The sequence below is a fragment of the Hyla sarda genome, chromosome 1 (genome assembly GCF_029499605.1).
Source record: "Hyla sarda isolate aHylSar1 chromosome 1, aHylSar1.hap1, whole genome shotgun sequence".
Taxonomy (NCBI): Eukaryota; Metazoa; Chordata; class Amphibia; order Anura; family Hylidae; genus Hyla; species Hyla sarda.
The window spans coordinates 431,511,323-431,527,260 of NC_079189.1; the positions used below are offsets into that span (position 1 = coordinate 431,511,323).

General features: G+C 43.6%; 1 protein-coding gene across 2 annotated transcripts in view; it reads right to left on the reverse strand.

Moving 5' to 3' along the window:
* The window catches only part of GCN1 (GCN1 activator of EIF2AK4), a 96,791-nt gene that overhangs the window by 48,370 nt on the left and 32,483 nt on the right, over positions 1–15,938 (reverse strand). For both annotated transcript variants that reach the window (XM_056529896.1, XM_056529902.1), the window contains exons 16-25: positions 15,714–15,806; positions 9,998–10,073; positions 9,755–9,914; positions 9,491–9,674; positions 9,289–9,413; positions 7,704–7,882; positions 7,400–7,493; positions 6,989–7,102; positions 2,207–2,405; positions 1,932–2,081 (exon numbers count right to left, since the gene is read on the reverse strand). In XM_056529896.1, the coding sequence (XP_056385871.1) occupies positions 1,932–2,081; positions 2,207–2,405; positions 6,989–7,102; positions 7,400–7,493; positions 7,704–7,882; positions 9,289–9,413; positions 9,491–9,674; positions 9,755–9,914; positions 9,998–10,073; positions 15,714–15,806 (1,374 nt within the window). The remainder of the gene's footprint in view (positions 1–1,931; positions 2,082–2,206; positions 2,406–6,988; positions 7,103–7,399; positions 7,494–7,703; positions 7,883–9,288; positions 9,414–9,490; positions 9,675–9,754; positions 9,915–9,997; positions 10,074–15,713; positions 15,807–15,938) is intronic.

Below are 15,938 nucleotides of genomic sequence, written 5' to 3' on the forward strand. Positions count from 1 at the left end.
CATATGCTGGTGCGGTTGGCCCTGGGTTCCTCCTAATGCAAGACAATGCTAGACCTCATGTGGCTGGAGTGTGTCAGCAGTTCCTGCAAGAGGAAGGCATTGATGCAATAGACTGGCCCGCCCGTTCCCCAGACCTGAATCCGATTAAGCACATCTGGAACATCATGTCTCACTCCATCCACCAATGCCACATTGCACCACACACTGTCCAGGAGTTGGCAGATGCTTTAGTCCATGTCTGGGAGGACATCCCTCAGGAGACCATCTGCCACCTCATCAGGAGCATGAACTACTGAGTCTCAATTGGACTTGTTTTAAAGACATTACATCAAAAGTTGGATCAGCGTGTAGTGTGGTTTTCCACTTTGATTTTGTGTATGACTTCATATCCAGAACTCCATGGGTTGATAAATTTGATTTCCATTGATCATTTTTGTGTGGTTTTGTTGTCAGCATATTCAACTATAAAGACGAAAGTATTTCATACGATTAGTTCATTCATTCATCTAGGATGTGTTATCTTAGTGTTACTGTTAATTTTTTGAGCAGTGTAGTATCCTGTGCGGGATTTGATCCACAGAATTTGAAGCTGTGTTCAGTCATTTAGTTTACACTGAACGCTGCAGCGATAAATTTGCAGCTTTAAATACTGCACATCAAATATGCGTAGGATACTGTATGTGTGAACAAACCCTAAAGAAGCTTTGGTAATTTTTTTTTTTTTTTTTTTTAATCACAGTGTATTTGTTGCTGTTTTGCAAGTTTTCCCCGATGGCTTCAAAAGAGAAAAATCACGGCACTTAACAATGAACACATTCAGATTTTTACGTCCGAGAACAGTTTGGTTTAATGGTCATCTTTCATACAAGATAAACGACAGCACTAGTAAAACATTTCCACATTTGTTCCAATGTAAAAATTATGTATCTGGTGCAAAAACCATGTCCATTTAGTCACATAACATGGTCATGCATCTATGCAACTCCTGGAGCACATCTGTGTGTGTTCTGCCCTCATCCAATGCTTAAAAAGAAATCCCCTACAGACCCTGCCCAGTCACTATTAAACCACTTTAGCTAATCGCTACCTGGAAAAGTTTGGTGACTACCAACATGCCTGCTGCCATCTGTCACCCAGCTTTCTCAGCCTTCGTCACACACACAAGGGAGCTATGCATGAGTTACTATGTAATTAGCTGAAATTGCAATACAGAATTCTGGAAAATATGGATGACAGGTGGTTACTTATTGGTAGCTGCCCATATTTGGCAACATTTGGTGTGAAAATAGTCTGTACCTAAGATAGATAAGACATGTAATGCCTTTGCGTATTTCAACATACTTACATTGGAAGCACACTGGGGAAATATGGGGTATAATAAAAAGCTAAACCCAATACAAAAGACAGTGGGTGCAAGCTGCATTACAGTTGATGCGCAGCAGGATCAAAGATCACTCCTATTCCAGCTGTTTTAACCTCCTAGATATTGAATTAAGGGGGGTATATCAGGAACAATCCCGGCACACACAGATGAAAAACACTACATGAATAAGGCCTAAAATGGGCATGTACAGCCATGTATACTCAACAACAGAAGTATACTATTTTCTTACTGTGCTGTCATATTACTACCAGAAATATAGCAGTACAATGAGAATTTTACATGCATTAGCGCTGCCAGATTACTGCTCTGTAATACTTTTCTGTGCTGCTGTATTACTAGTACTTATTATAGAGGCAGTAATAGCAGCATCACAGATGTTTACCACAGTGATACAAAAGCATTGTGAGATTATCCCTACAGAATTATATTAGCAGAACATCACTTGTAGGAGGAACTACTGATCTCTGGTCAAGGGGGCCAGTCAGCTGACTTATTTACCTACTGCAGCATTTCTAAGCTACAGAAATAAAAACAAATCTTTTGTCACCTTGGTCATCCTTTCGCTTAGGGACTGTATAAGTGTGCAGAAGGTTTACTGCTCTCTTCACAGCTACTGGCAAATCTTCCTGGCACCAGGCGGGATCGAGATTACATTCTGGTTTCAACAAGCGTAAAGTAATGTAGGCAAGCAATTTTCCTGTGTACAAAGAAGCCAGATATCATTGCAGATTCTGAGATACAAAAGACAAACTCATCAAAAGGAAAATCTCTTCCAGACTTTATTAAAAGCACATGGAAAAAACAAAAACAAAGTGTGTTTACCAAAAGTTTTCAAATGGGCTGGCATTATGCAGCCAGCTAACTGCACAAAAAGAACGTGGATCCGAGAAGCAGCAAGTGGAGACTTGAGTAAAGGCAATAGGCTACTGGTAAGTGCTGGAATGTGCTGAGAAAGACCAGGGGAGCTCTGCTGCATAATACTGTCCAGAAGTCTAATAGTGTTTTCCAGCTCCATGTCCAACTAAGAAAAAAAGCAATAAAAATCTTATATATTAAATCAGCAATAAATATTTCATAAGACAATAGCCTGTAAATATCCTGTATAGCCTACATAAAACAGTGTTTCTTACAAACTAGCTAAAGGTTTACATTTTAGAATATGACAACTCCCTTTTCATTCCAATGTTGTGAAATTTACATTGACTTCATATTAGGGATCAACCAATCAAAAAATATTTTTAAGACAGAGTACGGATACTTTTTAGTACTTAAAGATACCAATTACCAATACTGTCCAGACTGCTACTCTTGTCACGTAGCCTTCACGTCTCTTTATCTTATGATTGGTTTCCTTTCAAGAAGCAGATGATGGCTTCTTGAAATTATTCAACACCCTTGTGCTGCTTCCATTTTTTCTTTTGAAGCAGCAGTTGCGGCACAGAAATTGGGCAGCAGATATTTGAAAAGGCATCAGGATATTTGCATGAGAAAAAATGACTGGAATCCAGTCATGGATTTTGAAGAGTACCTGTGCCTTAAAGGGGTACTCTGGCAAAAAGGAGATTTTTTTAATACTTACCGTAAAATCTCTTTCTCAAAGGATCCATTGCGGGACACAGACCATGGGTGTATGCTGCTGTCTCTAGGAGGTATGACACTATGGCAACAAAAAAGTCGGCTCCTCCCAGCAGGATATACCTGCCTCCAGGCCCTGAGCTAATCAGTTTTAGTTCCAGAGCAATAGGAGAGGACCGACAGGTCAAGGAGAAAACACGAACTGTCCGAGAAACAGAGAAAATATATAACTGAACTCACCCTCGGACAGAGAACCAAAGAGAAAGCCAAAAGGGCGGGAGCTGTGTCCCCCAATGGATCCTTCGAGAAAGAGATTTTACGGTAAGTATTAAAAAATCTCCTTTTCTCTATCGGCTCCATTGGGGGACACAGACCATGGGACGTACCAAAACAGTCCCTTGGGTGGGAAGAAGAAAACTCGGTTAGGCGGACGGCTAAACCACCGCCGCCTGCAGTACCTTCCGGCCCAGACTAGCATCAGCCGGTGCGAAGGTATGAACCCGGTAAAAATCTTGAGAAAATCTGCAAAGACTACCAGGTAGCCGCTTGCAGATCTGCAAGGCCGAGGCCTTGTTCTGGAGAGCCCAAGATGCTCCAACAGAACGGGTAGAATGAGCCAAAACCCAGAAGGGAGGGATCTTCACCCTACAGCGATAAGCTTCCAAAATGGCAGACCGGATCCACCAAGAAATAGTGGTCTTGGAAGTAGGTTGTCCCTTGCGACGACCTTTCGTAAGGAAGAAAGGGAATCGCATTGAGGAAAGAAAGCGGTGACAGAGAAGCAAGACCGAACGGCCTGCATCACATCCAGATTGTGGAGTAAACGCTCCTTAGAATGAGAAGGAGCGGAACAAAAAGACGGAAGGATGACGTCCTCATTGAGATGAAAAGCCAAAACGACCTTAGGCAAAAAAAAAAGGGATCAGGCCGAAAAACGACCTTGTCCTGGTGAATCACCAGAAACTGAGAACGGCAAGAGAGAGCTGCCAATTCAGACAGACATTCTCCGAATAGAAGACACCTAGAACCAGATTTAAGTCCCACGGGGGAGAAGGGGACAGATGAGGAGCAGCATGTGCCACTCCTTGGAGGAAGGTCCTGACATGAGAATTAGAAGCCAAATGACGCTGGAAAAGAATAGAAAGAGCCGAAACCTGACCCTTAAGGGAACTGAGAGACAACCCTAGTTCCCAATCCCGACTGCAAGAAAGAGAGAAGACGGGAAACAGAAAAAGTAACAGGACACAAGACCTGAGCTTCACCCAACTAAAATAAGACCGCCAGGAGGTCTGCCGAGGAGGGCTTATGAGCCCTGAGCATGGTGCGAATGACTAGGGAAGAGAACCCGCGGTCTCAACCGCCACGCCGTCAAATGCAGCAACTGTAAATTGGGGTGGCAAAGAAGAACCTGCGACAGAAGGTCCAGACGAAGTGGAAGGCGCAGCGGAGCGTCGTCCAGGAGCCTGACCACGTCTGCGTACCACGTCCTTTGGGGCCAAACTAGAGTTACCAGTATGGCGGGGACGTCCTCCGCTTGGGCTTCCTCAGAACCCTGGGAAGGAGTGAAAGGTGAGGGAACAGATAGGGCAGGGGAAACCCCGCCCAAGGAATCACTATGGCATCCACGGCTAGAGCCAGGGGGTCCCGGGACTTTGACACAAATGAATCAATCATTCAATTGTGCCGAGACGCGAAAAGGTCCCCGTCTGGAATGCCCCAGAGGTCGCAGATCTGCGCAAAGACCTCTGGATGTAGAGACTACTCGCTGGGGGTCGGCTGAGGAAGTCAGCTTCCCAGTTGAGCACACCCGGAATGTGAACTGCCGAAATGGCCGGAACCATGTTTTCCGCCCAGAGGAGAATCTTTGACACCTCGGCCATGGCTGCCGAGCTGTGAGCGCCGCCTTGACGAATGGTGTCGTGGCGTTGTCCGACTGGACGCGGACAGGGCGGAACTGAAGCAGGGACTCCCAATGAAGAAGACAAAAGAAGAATCGCCCTCAGTTCCAAGATGTTTATCGGAAGAAGGGCTCCCCGGGGAGACCAGAGGCCTTGAACCTTCCAATCCCTGAACACACCGCCCCAGCCCAACAGACTGGCATCAGGTGTAACTACCTGCCAGTGGAGGGAAAGAAATGATCCCCCCTGAAGAAGAAGGGGGGAGCAGAGCCACCAGAGCAGAGACTGACTGATCCGACGAGGGAGAGCAATCTTGCGATCGAGAGACAGAGGAGGTCTGTCCCATCGAGAGATAATCGCCAGTTGATGGGGGCGGTATGAAACTGAGCAAAGGGTACGGCCTCCATGGCTGCTACCATCCAACCCAAGACTTCCATGCAAATGCGGATGGAAACTGGGACCTGGGCCCGAAGGGAGCGGACTCCTGACAGGAGAGTCAGACGTTTGTCTGGCGGCAAATCCGAGCAGAGGCCATGTTGAATTGAAGTCCCAAGAAGATCAGAGACTGGGTGGGAGAGAGGACAGACTTGTCCCGGTTGACATCAATCCGAAGTGAGCCACAAGGAACGGCGGAGGGCCGCTAGATGACCCACAGCAAAGGCAGCACAACAGGCTGACCATATTAGAAGCTGCGCACAGAAAGTCCCCAGCTTTAGAGCATTGGAGAACCAAAGCAGACAGATCCTCTGGGGGGGGGGGGATCCGTCAGGATACCCTTACGGAGTTTGAGTACCAGCAGGGCCTTGGACACCCATGAAGAGGCGAAGGTAGGAAGCAGAGAAGAGCCTGCTGGTTCAGAGGCAAACTTTGCCAAGGACTCCACCTTCTTGTCCGTCGTATCCTTGAAGGCAGTCGCGTCTGCTAGCGGCAATGTAGTAGCCTTAGAAAGGCGGGAAATTGGTGGATCCACCGAAGGGGAAACCACGTTAGAGACAAGGTCCTTGGCGAATAAGTTACTAACTTGAACCTTCTTCCTTCCCGGGAACCTCTTGTCTGGATGTTTCCATGCAGATTCCAGAAGGGTGTCAAATCCAGCGTGAGAGCTGAACATTTGAGGTGCTGGTTTAGCACGATGAAAGGATAATTCAGAAGGACGTCCAAAGATCCTGGGTCCTCAAAATGAAAGGTGTCTATTATGGCCGCAACCAATGACTTCACCTTTACAACTGTATCCGAGCGGTCCTCTTCAGATGCCGATTCGGAAGCCTCATCCGCCAGTTCACCAGGAGAATGTGAACGAATGGAGGCAGCCCTGGAGGGGGACGACCCTGATCAGGTACGCGGCTCTGGCGAGGCAGAGCAGCGACTACCGGAACGTCCTCTGGAGCGACGTTTGTGACCAGATGACACGAGGGGAGGGAACCCACGAGGGGAGCACCCACGTCTACTTGAAGACTCAATGGAAGAGTCAGAAGAAGCACCCCTAGTACGCTTGGCATAAGGAGAAGAGTAGCGGGATCCTATAGAGGGCCGCCACGTCACGGGAGGCCTCCACCGAACGGGAGACTTGAGTCAAGTCATCCATATACTGGGATAGGGAAGAAACCCAGGCTGGAGGGGCGGCCAAATCCACCGGGACTGCTAGATAACATGTTTTTCGCCAGAGTACCCCTTTTAATCCAAAGTCAACCTTTGGATTTTTGCTGTGGATTTGCCCTTTTTTATGCCAAAGAATCACACAGACTGGTCACAATGAATGAGGCTAATATGGTGGTTACCTCATGTGGTTTGTGTGTGTGTGTGTTTGTGTGTGTGTGTGTGTGTGTGTGTGTGTGTGTGTGTGTGTGTGTGTGTGTAATTGAGAAAATCTTTTTTGTTTCCTTGATCCAAATTTCAAATCCTAGAAAGAAAAATCCACACCATATAAACTGTGGAAATGTTTTCCACTATAATAAATGGGACGCAGATTTCACAAGGATTTCGGAAAGGGATCTGCATCCAAGTCCATTAGAAAAAGTTGCTGTGTAAACATATCCTTTGTGTCTCATGAATTCACTAAAAATATGGTCATGTAGCAAACATGCAGTTGCTTTTTGGTAGAATTGAAAATAATATTTTATGTTTTCCTCACCGCCTTCAGTCTCTTACGGATCTGGTTCTCTTTTTCCATCTGAGCCTGCAGCATTTCCTTCTGTTTACTTGTTAGCTGGAGCTCTTCCTTTATGCCTTTCTTCTTTTTTATCTCCTGCACAGTATCACAATAATTTTGTTATCTACAAATTTAAACTTAAGATTGCATGGAATAAAGTAATATGTAAAAAAAACGGACACTGCAAAAAGAGTCCTCAACACAATTAGCCCAGCAGTTATACAGACATATAAATTCAAGCTATAAAGACAGTAAAAACTATGGAAATTAGATATTACTGAGTGAATCCAGCCTAAAAACATGCTGGCCAGCAGCCATGACTGAAAATAAACAAAGCCATAAGAGTACAAAACAGGGAGAAAAATAAACCTATTAAAAATATTAAGAGAATACCTCTTTTAGCTCCAACTCAATGATTTGCTCCTTGAATGAGTAAGCTTTATTCTCCCTCTTCATATTTGCCTTTTTTAAACTATCCTGTTGAGCACTAGAAAAAAACAAAAAAAAAACAACAAAATAAATAAAAACTTCAAAAGCAGCAAAAACATTTCAATTCAATTCTACATAGTATAGCACTTTTATCAGGGTGAATTCTCCTCAGCATGGCTAATACAGTAGTTCATGCAGTAATCTCCATTAAGTATTTTTTATATAAATGTAGGTTTATATTTCACACAAACTATAAAGTGATAATTACCTGTGTAAAATCGACTTGTCATACAGCTCTCCGTCAGGTGTCTGCATGATCGCATACTCTTCTTTGGTAACTAAACACAAGGCTGGATTTTGCAGGGATTCCGTAATAACACTTATCAGCATGGGAAGAACTCTGTTTGGAGAAATACGAGACAGTGTTCCAGCTGCATTGAGTATAGCCTGAAATAAAAAGTAATGCCGTATTATTATCAGAAAAGGTAGATTCTAATTTCCCCAAAAAACATACAAAATCCTTAGGCACTTTGTGCAGCAAGAAGCAATTGTTATAAGCATTCTAGAAAATTCTGAGATGGGTTTAAAAAAGCAAAGTTGATCTAAACCCCTTATAGGTGTATTATCTTAGCATGTTATTCCATATCCACGAAATAGGAGGTAAACATGCTATTGGAGGGTCCAGCTGTTGTGACTCCCACTGATCTGTAGAACATAGGTGAAATATGCCATGGAATGAATGAAGCACACCATGCATGCATTGCCAGAACTCTATGTGTTGTTGTTGAGGCTTACAAACATTAGCAAGTGCTGAACTCACCATTGTTTGGCAGTTCTATAGTGAATAGATAGAGCAATGGCCACACATGCTGTGCGCTCCATTTATTCTGGGGACAATTTGTTCCCCGTTTGGTGATGCTTAGGATTGGTGAGGATCCTGTGAATATGGGTTAACATGCTGAGACGGGAATATCCCTCTAAGTACACAGCCTATATTATTGACTTTTTTTTTTTCCAAATCACTGCCTTCTAAGAGCCACTGATTATTTTATTTTTATTTTTTTTAATCAACATAGCCATATGATGGCTTGTTTTAAGCAGGATAAGTTTGCGAGAAGAAATGCAGCAAAAAAAAAAAAAAAAACATTTTTCATGGCAACTTTATTCTGCAGGGTAAAACGATAACAGGGATAAACTCATAGCTGTCTTTATGTTTTAGTACTTATAACTTTTTTTTGGGTGACCTAATTCTAAGAGTTCTAACTCTTGAATGTCACTCCTATTGGTCTAACAGGCCAGGGCCCCTGCAATTGGTCGATGGCTGGCTTCAGGGATGCTGCACAGCTGAGCTCCCTAAACTGTCAAGGCACTGGCAGCTGTGAGAGGCCTTGTTTACTGAGCTGCAGTTTTAATTTTGGTACTACTTTGCAGTAAAAAAAAGTATGATAAGAAACGGCAACAATTAAGTATTTTTTTTTCTTCATTTTTTTAAAGCATTCACTTTGCAGGTTAAACAAACAACTTTATAGTGGCACTGTTCGAGACATGAGAATAGCAATTACATGCATTTGTTAAATTTTTTATTAAACACACTGCAAAACATCTGCAATGTAGTGTATTATGCCTGTCATTGTATCGGGACCCTACCATTGTCTAACCACATAGATGCCAAAGTCTCTATTGAAAACAGAATCCAAAGAATTAGATGAGGGTGATTGAAGTTATAGGTGCAACTTCTGCACAATAACCAAGATGTGCTATTACAGCACATTGTGTTAATAGACTCTCTGCCACAATGTAATAGGACCATAAAAATGTAGTGGCAACAATACTCAAATGTAGTGGACACTGACCTGGTCACTGGTAGTATTAGAAGTGATTAAAGGTAGAAAATCATCAAACTGCTCGTTTATGAATTCAACAGGGTCAATCTTCAGCTTGTACATAAGGTCTACCCACAGGTCCCTGTACAACGAGGCTGCATTTATTAAAGGAAAAGTTAGACTGTGCAAGAAGTAAGATCATCTTATTTTTCTCTTAAGTTTGTTTTCTCACCAACTAATGGGTGGTTTGCTAAAACCAGAAGCTCCTGGGCCAAATATTCTGCTTCTGCAGACTCCAACCCTGGCACAAATGTAAGAACATGAATTGCTTCCTGAAGGATCCTAGGAGATACTTGATACTTTCCAGGCTCTGGTCCTTCTTCAGAATCGGTGACTAAATTATCAACTGGTACCAGCTGTAACAATTAAAAACATTGCTTGTAAATGCAGTAAAATTGTGTTTAAACTCCAGCCCCAGTGCAGGTATGTATATTACCTTGTTTGAATTTAGAACAACCTTCAGCTCAGACAAGAGGCCGCGCAAAAGTCTGATACCTCCAAGAGAGGCCAACAGCTTCTTAATGGTTTGTTTACACTGCTTACGTACTTTCCATGAGCGAGTCAGCAGGATAGTAATTATAGCACGGTAGTATGGTCTAAAAAGGGAAAACCAAAGGCAAGATAAACCCTGCAACCATCAATGAAAGAATAATAAAGAAACCATAAATTGTAAACTTACTGAGTGCGGTTGTCGGGGAACCTGTGGATGTGGTCTAGTAAAAGCCTCTCGCATAACTGCAGAAGTGTGCAAAGGCCTAAGGAAAAAATTAGAATGCAACAATTATTTTTAAAAACTAGCAGACACAAACATCTACTTTATAACTTATCACAGGCAAAATATACAAACAAAAACATGCAAACAATTAATATAGCAGCTTAAAGTGTTACTTTTAAAAACAACCTTTTAATTTAATCATTTCCTAAAACCAAGCATTTTCCTAATACACTTCACTAAAAAGAAAAAAAAAAAAAAAAAAAAAAAAAAGTTTGCTAAAGATGTGAAAAAATTGTTGAAAAAAATGGCCACTAGGGGTCTCTGTCTCTTTTGCAAACCAACTTTGGTATCCAATCTCTTTGGTCCTAACAATAAGACATTTGGACCTGTTTGCTGAGAGTGAGTGTGGTTATCTCCCTCCTCTGCTCCCTCCCATGCCTCAGTGCAGTGTATTAACCAGCTTTCACCAACATGAGCTAAATCCCTGAAAGAACTAGACAGGACCCAGACAGCTTGCAGCCTTTTCAGAAGAAAATCATTTCCATGCACACTCACAAGCAATACAAGGTGCCAAATTATTATTTATATGCAAAATTATTTCTCTTAGGTTCCACATGGCTACTTTAGAGTTATATAAAGCTTTGCAAATGTAAATATGTTTATTTTTTGGCACAAACTGGAGGGTTTTCTTGTGTATTTGCACCATATAGGTTCCATATGGCTGCATTAGAGTTATATGCAGACCTCATGACAAGGGGGAGAAGCAAGTTTGTCATGCTCCTGAAGAAATGCCCCAGCTTCCAGGAAAACTGCGATCAAAAGGTATTTTACATTATTTGTACTCCCCGTAAAATCTCTCTCTCGTAGCCTTCTTTGAGGGACACCTATACTTATGGGTATATATGCTCTTGCCACTAGGAGGCGCTGACACTAGGAAAAGAAGTCGGCTTCTCCCTGGCAGGAGATACCCACCCACTGGAAGTGAGGTAATCCGTTTTGTCACAAAGCAGTAGGAGAAGCCAACAAAGAAATATGTCCGAAGGACCCTAGAAAAGAATCCCAGATTTAAAAAAAAAAAAAAAAAAAAAAAAAACAACAACTGGAAAAGAATATCTGGCAAAAAAATGAAGAAATGGGTGGGTGCAGTGTCCCCCAATGAAGGCTACGGGAAAGAGATTTTACTGTGAGTACAAAAAAAATCTCCTTTTCTCGGTCGCTCTTCATTGGGGACACCTATACTGATGGGACGTACCAAAGCAGTCCCCTAGAGTGGGAATAACCACTAGCAAAATCGAATCCGCAGAGACTGCGGACGAGACCCCAGGCCAGAGAAATCAGATGCCTAGAAACAGAGCTCCCGGAAGATCCCCTAGCCATGGAGATTGACTGGGCCCCCAAAAGGAAAGGACAGTCCTTCGTAGGGACTCTAAACCTACAGTCCTCATAGAGAGACCAGAAAAAGTTGAGTAGGAAGCCAGGAGGGGCCGGAACTATCCCGGAAGGTGGTAGGAAATCAAGAGTGCCAGACCATACCTACCAACCCCAAAGATCGTTTTGCTTCTAAAATGCTTCCTTAGGGGGTGTGGAACCACACCCCCTGATGAAGCATTTTAGAAGCGAAACGATTGTTGGGGTTGGTAGGTATGGTCTGGCACTCGATAATCTGTTTGAGCATTGGGCTGTATCCCTTTATCTTGACACATGTCTGTCACAGTCTTATACTGTGGTTCATTTGTATCCTTAGCCTTTACTGCCCAGTATATACATGTGACTATTCTTGTATATTTTTTCTGATGTAATCATATTATATACAGACCTATACCTGCCTTTCTATAGTGATCCAGTGCCTTTTATTTTATGTATTATGTATTTTCCTATGTATGTTTTAACTTTGTGAGTTTAATAAAGTATATGGATTTATAATGATTTCATTTATTTGTGTGCACTGATTGGTACACGTTATCAGGCACTGACCATGCCAAGCCCCCTGATCCCCGTACCCCCATGGAAGGAGGATTGTCAAAGTGCACCAGGCACTTTTAGGAGCAGGGACAAGCTGCCCTACTGCAACGTACAAAGTACTGGGTGGACAAAGCCCCCAGGAACTCTGCGAGACCATATCAAGGAGCCAATTTGTGTCCCTAGAGAGATCGGAATCCTGGACACTGGAGCTGGGCATAGATGCAATGACGTGACTACAAATGCAAGGAAGAAGCACACACACGGAGCAACCAACAGAGTTGAGAGGAACACCCCATCGGGGAGCTAGTCTAGTCATGTGTAAGGCAACCGAGCAGGCGCCTGAGCGCTGAACTGTCTGTGACGCCCTACCAGGCCCCATGCCAGAACAGAGGTGCTCAACCGCCGCAGACCTGTGGAAACAAGATTACAGGAAGGTCTGAAGCACACCCCACCAACAGAAGGGAAGGTGGACTCTACACGTGCTGGGGGACCTAACATACGTAGGGACACAGACATAGATACCTCTGGATAGTAGTGAGGAATCAAGACTGCAGACAGGCTCAGCACCCAATAGTGTGCCACAACCATGCCCCCTAGCAGACCAATGTGGCACTCTTAGAAAGGGTTGAATGAGGAGGAAAAAGGAGGCCCTTGTGTCCAGCGCTGCTCGGTCCAGAGATGGTTCAGGCAAGATGTAGGTTTAAAATAGGTTTATTTATATAACAAATAAATAAAACTATTATTTAAAAGTGCATGCAGGCAATAACGCGTTTCGGGATCAGCATATCCCTTCTTCAGATTGCAGATGTAAAAATGATGAAACAGAACATTTAAATAGGCGCCAGACCGATATTCCAGGTCAGGGGGCGTGTATCTGACCCGGATCCGGATCGGCGTAATGTCTTAAAATTTTACCATTAAGTAGACACATTAAAAAGAAACATAATACACGGGGCATATATTGTAAGAATAGAACAGGTGTGTATCTAAGAACAAAATATCACAGTGAATTGGCTTTTGTGTGAAGTATATATGAAAATGTGCTAAAAGAACATCCCAAAGGGAGGCTTGGAGCGCATCAGTCGGACAACATAATCTGGTGTGATTGAAGTCTAGAGTCTAGAAAAGGTGAGAGAACTCAATGCGAACTAGTATTACTGGGGAAACGTAAGTTCCCGGGGTACATTTGAAAAAGCCGGATAGATTGAGGGACATATGCAGCCAATGGAAGTTGGTGGGAGGGGCATAAATGGAAGAACAACAACCAATCCAGTAGCAGTACGGCATAATGTCAGGAAAAATGTAAACAAAGGTCACATGTTTGGTGTAAACCAATCAGGGATGAAGTCTATGAAAAAAAACCAATTAGAACAGACAGAAGCAGCCAATCCAAGGTGGATGGAGGCGCTAGCAGCTGGTCGAGATATGAAATGTATATGATGATGAATATAAGTAGTACAACGGACATCTGTGTTCTCGATGAGAAAGAGAAAGTGCGAAACAAACTATCGTATCAAGGTAGGTAAGAAGTATGTAGAGTATATAGTAATGATGATTATGTTACGTGCTCGATGTACTCGTTAAGACCTGACGGTTGTAAAGTTTGTAGGCGGAATATCCAATAGTTTTCCCGTCGGCGGAGGCAAGTGAATCTTTGATTAGTATCTTTGATCTCTTAGAAAGGGTAACAGAGTGCTGCAGTTGCCATGAAAAGCCATGGAACCTGTAGGAAGCGCCCACACGCCATTTCCTAATGGTGCCCCACACCAGGACTGCTGTCGCAGATGCAAGAGATGAAGGAGATATATGGGGCAGGAAACATGCAGAGATAGTCTGAATGATATAACCGGTTCAATGAAAGAGACACACTTCATGGAATGGGTGGAGGGAGGATTGCTGCAGATGGGGCTGACGGTAGAGTGACCAGGAGGTCACAAGGTTAGCCCAGCACAGCCACGTGTAATGGCAGCTGTGGAGCCGGCGCTGGGGAAAAGGGACCTCAGGATGGAGAAACGCTAGTGGAGTACAGAAGAGGAGGGGGAGAAGGGGGGGGGGGTGTTATGTTACCAACAGACATACTCTCCATCTTCTCATACTCACCCAGGCGTCTTCAACCAGCTTATGGCCACGCTGCATCATACCAGGCTAAGATAGCGAGGAGAGCAGGGGCAGTAGGTGTCCCGGACCCAGGGTAAAACCTTCAGGCGCTGGCCGTTGGTGAGAAGGGGTTGACAGTACATACTGTTATGTCTGTGACCCTTTGTTGCATATGGGGGAACAGGTAGCACCATGCTCCTGAACCCCCACCTGAAAAAAGGAAACAAAAGGGAGAGAAAAAACAAAACAACTAAACAGTCCTTACTAGAAAATAATAAAAAAAGGACCAGGTATGGGGAGCTCTCGGACATGTGTTTTGCCTCCTACTGACACTAGCTAAAACTAATTACCTCACTTCCAGTGGGCGGGTATATCCTGCCAGGGAGGAGCCGACTTCCTTGTGTCAGCGCCTCATAGTGGCAAGAGCATATACCCATCAGTATAGGTGTCCCCCTTTGAAGAGCGACCAAGAAATAATACACAATAGAACAACCAGGGTGCCTCCAGGTGTTGCAAAAGGCATGCTGGGAGTTGTAGTTTTGCAACATCTGGAGGCACCCTGATTGGGAAACACTGCAATAGAAGCTAAGAGAATCAATCAACTATACTTGCTGTTAAGAGCTGCAGACATCAGTAGATATCTGTACCCTTACTAGAGCTAATGGTGGTTGCCAAAGCTATAAAATCACCTTTTTTTATTTTTTAGTCTACAGACAAGGAGGCGGAGTTGAGCTGTTCAAGTGCCACATCCTGGCATGCCTCTCCACTTGCCTTTACCTCCCAGCTACTGTTTGGCTGACATACAGAGTTCTGTATGTGAATCAAGGAGGGGCCAGTAGGTAAGGGAGAGAGAGGAAGTGTGTCAGGCTGTGGCACTTGATCAGCATTCACACTTGGCTAAGAAATAAAAAGGCATTTTTGTAAGTTTGGCAACCACCATCAGCTCCAGAAAAGGGACAATTTGCTTTTTATACGCTGACAGCTATCCAAGATTCTGCAGCTCTCAAATGGGCACTGTCAGATACAAAAACTTTTGATATGTTGTAAAGCATGTATAACCAATAGGTTTTGCAATTGCTTTCATTAGAAAATTTTCAGTTTTTCATACTGAAAAAGCCAGTCAAACAACTGTCCGCCTGCCTGCTTGGACACATACTAGTCCTGCTGTGTCCATGCGTCTTCATCTATGTCATGGACACTGTTCCTTGACTGACAGCGTAGTGCAGGGCTCAGAGCTGGAGGAAAAATCCTCCCACTGTCAGCTTGTGTCCCACTACTGTCAGTGAGGACAAGCTGGGAGTTGTAGTTTTGCTAATGCTAGGGGAGATGTGAGCAGACAGCATACTGAGGGAGGGGGCGGAGACCTGCACAGTGAGGCCACGCCCCCTCCCTTTGAGAGGACTTCAGACTAGTGAGCTAAATTAAAAGTGCAATAAATAAATAAAGGTGCTAGACACATACAAATTAGATGTACATGGTCAGGATTAGGTACGGAGTGATATATATATAAAAATTTTGGATCTGACGGGTACGCTTTAACATGAAATAGAGCTGACACATTCACCACGAAATGGTGGCGTATTAGCAGATCATTATAAAAAAAAGTTTTACTATTACTTACACTCTTCAGTTGCTGAAGAAAGAAACTTTTCAGAAGTGAAAATCTGTCTCTTATCATCAGACAATAACTGCCAAAAGCTGTTCAGTTTGTTCTCTGTTTAAAAATAAAAAAGGTGTTAATGCATGTTATTGGCTATATCAAACATTGTGAGAGGGTCGCAGTTATAAAAGCTTGTGACCTGCCATATAGGTAGATTACAAAACAACCTGGCACTCTGAATTGACA